General features: G+C 36.7%; 1 protein-coding gene across 1 annotated transcript; it reads right to left on the bottom strand.

Annotated features, from left to right (window-relative positions):
* Positions 1-6,943: 6,943 nt before the first annotated feature.
* Positions 6,944-8,489, bottom strand: LOC113316610. The gene is made up of 3 exons (XM_026564773.1): positions 7,865-8,489; positions 7,444-7,718; positions 6,944-7,258 (listed from the first exon to the last, which is right to left on the bottom strand). The coding sequence occupies exons 1-3, from the start codon at positions 8,487-8,489 to the stop codon at positions 6,944-6,946; spliced, it is 1,215 nt and encodes a 404-aa protein (XP_026420558.1).
* Positions 8,490-12,083: the final 3,594 nt, after the last annotated feature.

Raw genomic sequence — 12,083 nt, 5'->3', positions numbered from 1 at the left:
ACTTCAATTATGGTATAACGACAAACAAACTATGAATCATGAAGCTTCGGGAGAGTTCTGACTTCAAACGTAGCATGATATATCATCGAAATCGATAAATATGAAGCTCCAAGTCGATTCAAACTTCAAATATGGTATAACGACATAGAAAATATGAACCAAGAAGCTCTGGGGGATCTGACTTCAAACTTAGCATGATACATCATCGAAATCGATAAATATAAATCTCAGTATCTATTCGAACTTCAAATATGGTATAAAGACATAAAAACTATGAACCAAGAAGCTCTGGGAGGGTTCTGACTTCAAACTTGGCATGATACATCATCGAAATCGATAATTATGAAACTCAGTGTCGATTCGAACTTCAAATGTGGCATAATGGCATACAAACAATGAATCAGGAAGCTACAAGAGGGTTTTGACTTCAAACTTAACATGATACATCATCGAAATCGATAAATATGAATATCAATGTCGATTCAAACTTCAAATTTGGTATAACGACAAACAAACTATGAATCATGAAGCTTCAGGAGGGTTCTAACTTCAAACTTGGCATGATACATCATCGAAATCGATAAATATGAATCTCAGAGTCGATTCGAACTTCAAATATGGTATATCGACATAGAAACTATGAATCATGAAGCTCTGGGAGAGTTCTGACTTCAAACTTAGCATGATACATCATCGAATCGATAAATTTGAAGCTCAATATCGGTTTGAACTTCCTAAGAACGATGAATTTATTCATCTACAGCTAAGATTCCATTGGAATATTCTCCGAAACCATAAACACACCACAAATTTGTTAACTTCGACATTGAACCTGGCTACGAGCTCAAAACCTGGCCGCGAGTAGACTACAATAAGTCGGATACTGCGTAAGAACGATGAATCCACCCATCTACAAGTAAGATTTCATCGGAATATTCTCCGAAACCTTAAACACACCACAAATTAGACACTGAACCAAGCTATGAGCTCGATAGTTTGTCGCGAGTGGACTATTATAAGTCGAAAACTTTATAGGAACGATGAATTCACCAATCTACAGATAAGATTTCATCAGAATATTCCATTTACAGGTAAGATTCCTTCGAGATATTCTACGAAACATTAAAAAAATCATATTTCTGCATATTGTATGCGTACCCGGATCCAAGATCGAAACCTGGCCGTCGAATCCCCCAAACCTCATTTTTTCCCACATTCTATATTTTAACTTCAACAACACTTATAAGTGTTGTTATACGTTTCTATTAAAAAAAAAAAAAAACTAAACTTGTGAACTGTAAGGATGGTTGATGAGCTAGACATCCATGCATTAGGTTCATGTTCGAGTCTCCCCTCTAACGTATTTTTCATTATCATATTTTTGTGTTCTTCAACAACACTTGTGAGAATTGTGATAGGCTAAGTCACTACACTTATGAAACAAAGTTGTTATACCTAAATATCGTCACAACAATTTTGCTAAAGGAGTTGTCGTTTGTTTTCTTAGCGCAACCCCTTGTTCCTAAGGGTTGGTAGTGATGATATACGACAACTCTTCCTTTGAAACCAGTTGTAAAACATAGGACTTTCTACTATGTATAGCAAAGTGTTGTAAATCTCCAGTTGTAGATGTATATTTTTCCCGTAGTGATAGACCAAGCATACACCATCAAACGAAATCACACCCATTCAATAAAAATCATAGATCGATTAAAAATCAATGCAAATAGTCATAAAAGAATTATTAGAATTACCACGTGCGTGAAATAGGGCTTCCTCCGTCATCCCAGTAATGGGGTTTAGCTCCTCATATTAATCACTTGCTCAAAATACATGTTTGTTGCTCAAAAAGTTGATTAAAAGAGTGAAAATAATAAAATCAGTTATTCTGCGACCCACAGAAGGCGTCCAGAGAAGAACGATAGAAAATAAGTGCGTCTGTTGCTGTTGTTTTAAGACTGATAGGCGTCTGTCCTTGTCACAGTTGAAGAACGACTGTCTGTGGAAGTCTGTTCTTCGTGTTCTTCAGGATCTTCGTGTAGCAGCAGCAGCAGAGACGGGCCTCCTATAATCTCTGATTCTCGCCTCCTGAGCTATCCTCTTGACCCCAAACTCTCCGTACTTCTTCTAGGGGACCTAAGCATCCTATTTATACACAAAAGAGTCATTGAATCTTTCCCAAATCGCATCAAAATTCCCTTTTTCCTTTCTTGGAAGTCACGGCAATAATCGCTTCCCAAATTTGTTTTACGCGTTTCTGAGCTTTCCCACTTATCTCAAACTCTTCCTTAGATATATATGTATCTTTGGAAAGAGTTTACTTGCCTTTAATCTCCTTGAATAACAGATTTTGAACCCATGAATCCGTGTTTCCTTATTTGACTTTGATTCCAATTCCCGGCTATTCTAACCCAAGTTGATCGATCCAAACACATGCATTAACCCTGTCTAGCCATGACAAGTCCAGCCCACTCGAGATTAGCAATTAAATCTCCATTAAACATCTCCAATAATCGAGTCCAAAATTTGCCAGGCGCTGTAAATAGTTTCCCGCCAAAATTTCTAATTTGAAACGTGAAGAAGGTGACCTCCCCCTTATCCATTCCGGGGGTGCGAATAGCAAGTGGGGTTGAAATAAATTCTTGGGTGGAAATAACCAAAACTTGGGTGCCTTTAGTAATTTTTCTGGGTTACTTCCGGTACACTTCTGGGGCGCTTCCGGTACACTTTCGACGGAGGTCCAAACGCCGCATTTTCATCCAATTTCTCCGCAAAACCTTATTCTTCTAAAAACACCTACAAATAAATAAAATAACCAAATAAGTACAAAATTCAGCACTAACACTATATACAATTGAGCTATATTAGACACATAAATGCGTCTATCAGCAGCTCGTGGGTTATTGGGATGACGGAACTGGGCCGGGGTTGGCAGAAGTGGAGGTTCTTCTGAAAGTTGTTGGGTTTGAAGGCGTTGATGGTGCTGATTCCGCTTGCTGTAGCCGAAGCGCTGAGGAAGCTGTCCTGTGGAGGAACCGGTGGCTGCTAGGGCTGTAGAAGACGCCATGGAGGTTTGTTGCATACGACGAACACTAGTACAAACCTTCACATAGGCCACGTTTTTTAGTGTACAGTCCAGCCACGTTTCAGGTTATTTGTGTGGCTATTGGTCATCAGTATAACTATAGCCACATTTTGTTTTACCATGTAGCCATAGTGCACCATTTAGTCATGGGTTTATTCCTAAACCCATCAACTGTATCCATAGGGTATCGTTTGGTCATGGTTTTCAGTTTAATCCAATCACATGTAGCCATAGATGCGTATATGGCCACATTAAATAATTTTGTATGTGTCAAAAGTGTCGGATGACAATAGACACACCTTTTAGACTGTGACGGAAAGAGGATTTATTTAGCCACATTGGTTTGTTTATGTGTCCATAATATCTGGTTTATTAGACACGCATATACTAAGGAATTGACACATTATATCAAACATGACAAAAGATTGACATATGGTTACTCCATATTTTTTTTTGGGAGGATTATGATATGGCTACACGAAAAACAAATTGTGAACATAGCGTCGGATCCATTAGACACATGAGATTGAATTTTAACTTTTAAAGTACTAGCCATGGTTGTTACCGAGTCTTTTCTATGCCAAATGCTCCTAGTATGCTTAATTTTCAAGCAACATATGCTAGGGTAATGTTTATGCATGTTCACTGCAATAAAGAAACCTCAAGCTCTGGTGTATAGAAGGATACATTACAAGTGATTGTGGCTTCCAAGGTAATTGCAATACAGCGGGTGCAGCCGGGTGTTTTGTGAAAATAAAACATGTATAGTGGAGCCAGCCACTCCAAAACTACGATTGCAGTAGGAATGCATTTCTTTTGCTCTTTATATAACAAGACAAAACAATCCCATAATCAAATTCTTGATGTTTTAGATGCAGAGTTCGTGTCCTACAATTCGAGTGTCAAACTTATAGAGGCATCTGATGGCATAAAAATGACTTCGTCAAAGCTCAGGGACAATGTAGAGTGTTGAATAGCCACAACGAACCTGCAACAGGAAAATAGGGTTCTGAGTTCAAAAAAAACAAGGAAGAAAGAACGAGGGCACAACAATTAATACAAGGTGTCAGCCCAACTCAACATAAATTGTGGTCAAGACTTCTTACAAAGAGGACTTTCACAAGATATGGGAAAAACCCTGTCAAGTATGGTATTCAAAACGGTTGAGGGTTAAATTGGAACAAGGAAAATGAGATTAAAATTCACTATTCTTCACAGGCTACACAATACAAACTCCTCACACAAGCAAGTGAACCGCTCCATGCAATTCACTTAGGAAAAAGCATCAGTCCGCCCCCAAATGTTTTCACCATAAAATTGAGAACCATAAGACCTTTAGCACCATCATTTTAAATGTTTTTTTTTGTGGTTAATGAACTGGAGTTTCCATCATATATCTACACGGTTACGAATCAAATTTGGGTACTTGGAATTCAATTTCACCATATGCTTTGAGTAATGTTATGAAGTGTATAAAAGATTTCTGAAATACAAGTACAACATGTAGTTATAGTGCATGTGCCCATAAATATATTCAAGCAATAGGACAAAAACATACCAACTCTCATTCTCTTGGATATCTATTTAAAAGTGACCAGAGTAGCAAGTTGTAAAGTACAGTAGTAGAAATTTCAATTGAAGTTCCATATGAGACACGGATAAAATGATGTTATTCATTTTACAAAGAATAAAGCACGCAAACATACAGAAAGCATGCTAAGGAACAGGATTAAACATAAGTTCCATCTTTATCGTTCTTTCAATATCATGTCACTAACCGAATAACCACAGATTAAAGGAAATAAAGCGATGTACCTGCGGGAGTGTGTCATTTTGGCTTGCGTATAAGTAAACCTCGGCAGTCAGTTCGGAAGTAATCATTTCGGGATTCTTTACCCAAGTCTTGTGGATCTACAGACGGCAAGATATTATCATTCGCAGAAAAGATTACTGTACTGAATTCCTCATCGTTGCCATCGTCATCTCTATAATTTTTGGGAGGTGTCACAAAAACAATAGACTTTTTCTTATCTAACTGGTCTTTGACATAAAATACCTGCTTAGCTTGTGAGGCTAAAATAAAAGGATCATTTTTGTATCCCAACATAGTAAGGTCAACAATCTTGTAGCCAAGAGCATCTCTTTTGACCCCACGTTTATTATCAACCCAATTGCACTTGAACAGATGAACTTTTCTTTCACAGTAATCTAACTCCCATATCTCTTGCAAGACACCATAATAAGAGGCTTTACCATATGTAACATCATCATCTCTAGATATGTGCATGTCATTTGCTGCAACGCTAACCCCACTATTCTGGTGAATTCTACCATCACGGGATCTTGTGCGGAATAGATATCCATTGATGCGATATACAGTGTATTTCGTTACCTCGTAGTGCGGGCCGTGTGATATCCATCTTAAGTTCTCTGAGATACTTTCTCTGTCGTCTGCCAACTCTTTTTCAACCTGAAATTCATTATTAGGATGAACCTTGAGTTTAAAGGAATATAACACATCAAACAAGACACTTTTTCTATGACCTATTACCTCATTTTTTAACCAAGCGCCAAAAGTGTTAGAGTGCTCTTTCTCTAGCCATGCTCGCTTTTAGTAGAATAGTTAGTTTCCAAATATAGCTTGTGTCGGCTGGTATGTACAATAACCAAATGTTATTATACTTTGTAAAAAAAAAACAGGAAAAAAAACAGGAAAAAAAAACAAATTAATACTTACTCTATGTAAGGCTCAATTTCAGGCGTGTTCTGCATTACATAGAAATGTGCTTGTCTCAACTGTTCAGGGGTAACTATACACGGCTCTTCAGCTGATAACGGTTCTCCCTCCTGAGATGTATTATGCCTATCTAGTGGAATACCAATTGTCCTGATGCTTTTATGGTACTCACAATATATCTCAATCGTCTCTTCTGCAACATTCTCTTCGGCAATGCATCCACAAGGTTGATTCTTGTTTCGCACATGCCCCTTTATAACCTTCATACACCTTTCGAAAGGATACATCCATCGAAAGCAAACCGGACCGCATAACTTCACTTCCCTGGTAAGATGTACAGTTAAATGAATCATGATGTCAAAGAAGGATGGAAGAAAATACTTCTCTAGTAAGCATAACGTCACACAGAGATCCTCTTGCAATTTATCTAGCTCTTCCACCATGATTTCTTTGGCAGATATTGATCTGAAAAAGAAACAAAACCTGATAATAGCATATCTCACAGGTGTAGGCATAATTGATCGAATAGCGACGGGCAAAAATTGTTGCATAAGCATATGGTAATCATGTGATTTGAGTCCGATCAGCTTACGCTCTTTTAGGTTCACAAGGGTGGAAAAATCCGAACAATACCCTTCTGGAACTCTTAACTCGGATAGTGTCTCCAAGAATATGTCTTTTTCTTCCGTAGTTAATGTATAACATGCTGCGGGAAGTATCGTTCCTTTGTCATCTGTCTTAGGGTGTAACTCCGATTTTAACCCCAAACGCACCAAATCCTTTCTGGCGTTTAATCCATCTTTTGTATTCCCGTTGTGCAGCAACGTTCCAACAAGACTTTGTCCCACATTCTTTTCGACATGCATGAAATCAATACAATGTTGGACATCATTATAGCGCCAATATCTAAGTAGTCGCTGCCATATGTTGTACTTGCTCCAGTAAGTGGTTTCCCTGCCTTCCTCTTCCTCACCTGACCTATCGACTTCTTTTGATATTTTTCTGATGCGCTCAATTTTCGTTTTTCCGATGCGCTTCATTTCCACCTTTTCCAGGTGTAGCCTGCACGTCTTCCCCTTGAGTATTCGTCCCCTTCTTTCCCCATGAATTCTTTATACATTTTACCTCCTCATATATTCTTCCCCGGTCATTGGTTCTGGAGCAGTCTCCCACTCTTGTTTTCCGCCAAATGCCCCCTTCTGCCTTCTGAACGGATGCTCATAGGGTAAAAATCTTCTATAACCAACATAAACATTCTTGTTTGAGTCATGAAGCCTAATACTGTGCGTTTTTTTACGACACACCACACAACCATGATATCCAGCGTAGCGACAACCACATAGTGTACCAAGAGCAGGATAATCGTTTATCGTCCACAAAACAACTGCACGTAGAGTAAACATTTCTTGGGCATATGCATCCCATGTTCTCTTTCCCTTCTCAAATAAGAATTGAAAATCTTTAACAAGAGGTTCTAAAAAGACATCGATGTTGTTTCCTGGCGCACCATCTATAAGTAACGACAACATGATGAACTTTCTCTTCATACACAGCCCCGGTGGAAGGTTGTAAATCACAACCAAAACTGGCCATACACTGTGATGTTTGGTGCTGTGTTTACATCAACTCCATCAGCCGAAACAGCTAACCGCAGATTTCTTGGATCACCTTTAATTTCTGGGAAATTGTTATCTATCTCTCTCCAAGCATGTGAGTCTGCCGGATGACGTAAAACACCGTCTTTGTTTCTAGTGGTATCGTGCCATATCAAATCTTTTGCTGTGTGCTTCGATTGAAACAGCCGCTGAAATCTTGGGATGATGTCGAAGTACCACAATACCTTTGCTGGAACATTCTCGTAAACTTTACCATCCCTGTCAACTTTCCATCTGGGTGCTTTACAAGTAGGACACACTTTTTCATCCTTGTACTCATTCCAATAAAGAATGCAGTTGTTGATACATGCATGTATCTTGTGTACCCTGAACCCATTGATTTCAATATTTTTTTTGCCTGATATGTACTCCTCGCCATTAAATTACCTTCTTTGGGAAGCATGTCCTTTAACAAGGGTAACAATTCATTAAAAAACATGTCTGATGCACCGTGCTTACTCTTCAACTTAAACAACTGCACAATTGCAGACAACTTTGTGAAGTTGGGACATCCTTCGTATAAGGGCTTTTCAGCATTTTCAAGTAACTTTTTAAACTTTATAGGGTCATCTGCGAACTCTTCTGCAGCCTGCATCATATCTATAGTGTCTGGAGCATCAGTGGGAGTTCCCATTCCAAAATCTTCGTCTGGAGCATCAGTGGGAGTTCCCATTTCAAATTCAGCGTGCATACCATTGTTGACGTTAACTGGCTTACTACTAGTTATTGCCTCATCCTTTTCCCCATGCTTATTCCAAATAGTATACGTTTGATCGATTCCATTTACGAATAAATGATCTTCTACGTCGCCAACGGAGCATGCACAGAGATTTAAACAATTTGTACACGGACACAACATAAGAAATTCATCATATGTCTCACCCTCCTCCTTGAGATGGTTGACAGCATACCGCAGAAACGCCGCAACTCCTTCTCTATAACGTTTCTTCGTTCTATCAGTACTCATCCAGGATTTATCCATTCTGAAACGCAAAGAGACCAGTAGATCCATCAGTTGCACTCCAATGAAAGAAAAACTGATAAATCAATTCAGAAATACAAGCTTAGCATTAACTAATATATGTTTCATTTCAAAATAATAGTTATCCCCTAACTTGACAATTTAGACATACAAGTCTTGAAATTACCAATAAATTCAGCACCATTTGAAACATAAAAAATTTATATGGACAAACATGGTAATAACAGATGAAACAGGCAATATGCAATTTCCCTCATACAAACCGATAATCATGCCACACAAACCCATAATCAGACATCCAGTATTAACTCAGGAAAATTGGTCTAGTACTTTCAGTAAATGGAGTCATTTCAAGTTTTGGAATAACACATACTGAAGGGTCTGTATGTCAGCCGCAGTTGGGAGATTTCGCGAGAATGAATTGCAGCAGCTCTAGGGTCAGTGTGTTTGTTAAATTAGAGTAAACACTGATCTGTGCTCTAATTGATTAACTTAGAAATCAAAATGTCATTTCAAATAAGTACTCTAATTGATTAACTTAGAAATATCAGATCATAAGTAGTATGTCCCTAGTTCTATAATTGACATAGTTGGCAACTTTTATATCTCTGGGAGCTCAAATCTTCTTCTTTAGACAGATGTGAAGTCACATCTGTCGAGAAAGAGCTCTAATGTTCATGAAGAATGATTGCACAATGACAATGAGAAAAAAATACGAAGTACTTAACACTGGTGCATAGTACATCAAGGCTTGAAAAACATACCTATAAGTAACTTTGAGTCAGTTTTAGTGATTCTTTAAAAAAATGCCTTCCTTTTCTGGCTTTTCTCTCCTCGTCTCAAAGTGCTGATTTAGTAGAAATTAGATCCAGAAACAACAAATCCCAGGCAACTGTTGCAAAAAGTTAAGAATTTTATCATTGCAAATTTTCAAATTCTTCCAAAGGTCTTAACTGAAAATGCTCGAAACTGCACGATAGTATTATACATAAAGCAAATCACTAAATCTGTCTCTCATGGAACTGGAAACTCAATGCTTTCACTGAAGAATAATGACACCCCTGAAACAGATTGAAAACAAATACATGTACCTACAATACATCACCCATTTAGCTACAGATTCAAAAACAAATAGGATAACATCAACCATTTAGTTTTATGAAACATCACCAGATTGAATGAAACATCACCCATTCAGCTACAATACATCACCCATTTAGCTACCCATTTTACTAGTCCCTCTAATAGGATAACATCACCAGATAAGTTCTATGAAACATGCTCACAGATTCAACATGATGTACTGAACAACAAAGCAGTAGTGAGCACAGATTCTATATGTTGCAGGAAAAATAATAGACACAAACTTTAGTGCAGCGAAAAAGAATTTTAGTGCACAAACTTCAGACACAAATTTACTCAACAGATTCTATATGTTGCAGGAGTTAACAACATTTCAGGCAAACATGGGGTATATCATTCAAGACAGAGCATGAAAAGTTCAGAGGTTTAACTAAATTACAATGAGGTTACAGTTCAACAAGCTATCATGATAATTATCAGAGATAATAACTTTAAGGTTTGAGAATGATACCTCCAGTATAAACTGGGTTTAGGCACTACCACATTTTGATGCTCCTTCTTACCCCCTCCTTGGTTTGTATTTCAGCCTCACAAGTACCTGGTTGCTCAAAAGAGATTGTCAGGACTAACAAATTCAGAGAGCATCAATGTTGACTAACATCAAGGGAACCAGATGAAGCTAACACAGAGTGCAATGGGTTACAACAAAATTCAAAAAGCTAACATAGTAACACTTATTACTACGCAAAAATCATCTAGTATAATGAGAATTTCAGCAATCTAAGAATGAATGCTACAACATACCTAAGATGGGAGTAAATCAGACTGATTTTAGGGTTAATCTATAGATATTCTAAAACATCAAGGGGCAATAATCCCGCCCAAAAGTTATTTCTTTTGATTTCAACCCCAAAATAAAAAGGTTAGGGTTCAAATAAAAAAATAATTGACTGGGATTATTACCGCTAGATGTTCTCAATATTCTTGATTTCATCAGATTTTCATCCTATGGAGGTGCAGAAATATTTCCAAAATTGAAGACTAAATCTTCCCTAAAAATCCCCTTATTTTCTGCCAGAATATCAGTTGGAGAATTTTTTTCCTTAAGATAGAGAGATATGGATGAAGTGATTTAGAGATTTTAGGGATGAACTGATAGGCGTACATGCCTGTTTGAGAAGATACCCATTTTACATTGTTAACATCAAAACCGAGCATGTGTTTGTCTTTTTTTTTTAAAGTTAATTATTTCCCCACACAAATTTAATTAAAATTAAATTATAGTTAATTATAAATTATTCAATTAAAATTAAATTATAAATTATTCGATTAAAATTAAATTAGTACTCGAACTCGTTCCGAATCGATCAATATTTCAGGTGAAGTGTCGAGTCTTGATTATGTAATAACTAAATTTTGATTATGTAATAACTAAATTTTTACGTGTCTCGATTCCAAAGGACGAAGTTCCGTTTTCATCAGTTTTACTCGAACTCGTTCCGAATCGATCAATATTTCAGGTGAAGTGTCGAGTCTTGATTATGTAACTAAATTTTGATCATGTTATAACTAAATTTTGATTATGTAATAACTAAATTATGATTATGTAATAACTAAATTTTGTCGTGTCTCGATTCCAAAGGACGAAGTTCCGTTTTCATCAGTTTTACTCGAACTCGTTCCGAATCGATCAATATTTCAGGTGAAGTGTCGAGTCTTGATTATGTAACTAAATTTTGATCATGTTATAACTAAATTTTGATTATGTAATAACTAAATTATGATTATGTAATAACTAAATTTTGTCGTGTCTCGATTCCAAAGGACGAAGTTCCGTTTTCATCAGTTTTACTCGAACTCGTTCCGAATCGATCAATATTTCAGGTGAAGTGTCGAGTCTTGATTATGTAACTAAATTTTGATCATGTATAACTAAATTTTGATTATGTAATAACTAAATTTGATTATGTAATAACTAAATTTTTCGTGTCTCGATTCCAAAGGACGAAGTTCCGTTTTCATCAGTTTTACTCGAACTCGTTCCGAATCGATCAATATTTCAGGTGAAGTGTCGAGTCTTGATTATGTAACTAAATTTTGATCATGTATAACTAAATTTTGATTATGTAATAACTAAATTATGATTATGTAATAACTAAATTTTGTCGTGTCTCGATTCCAAAGGACGAAGTTCCGTTTTCATCAGTTTTACTCGAACTCGTTCGAATCGATCAATATTTCAGGTGAAGTGTCGAGTCTTGATTATGTAACTAAATTTTGATCATGTATAACTAAATTTTGATTATGTAATAACTAAATTTGATTATGTAATAACTAAATTTTGTCGTGTCTCGATTCCAAAGGACGAAGTTCCGTTTTCATCAGTTTTACTCGAACTCGTTCCGAATCGATCAATATTTCAGGTGAAGTGTCGAGTCTTGATTATGTAACTAAATTTTGATCATGTTATAACTAAATTTTGATTATGTAATAACTAAATTTGATTATGTAATAACTAAATTTTTCGTGTCTCGATTCCAA

Source organism: Papaver somniferum, chromosome 10 (assembly GCF_003573695.1).
Source record: "Papaver somniferum cultivar HN1 chromosome 10, ASM357369v1, whole genome shotgun sequence".
Classification (NCBI taxonomy): Eukaryota; Viridiplantae; Streptophyta; class Magnoliopsida; order Ranunculales; family Papaveraceae; genus Papaver; species Papaver somniferum.
Note: the sequence above shows the minus strand (reverse complement) of the source record. Positions and strands in the feature narration are given on the sequence as shown.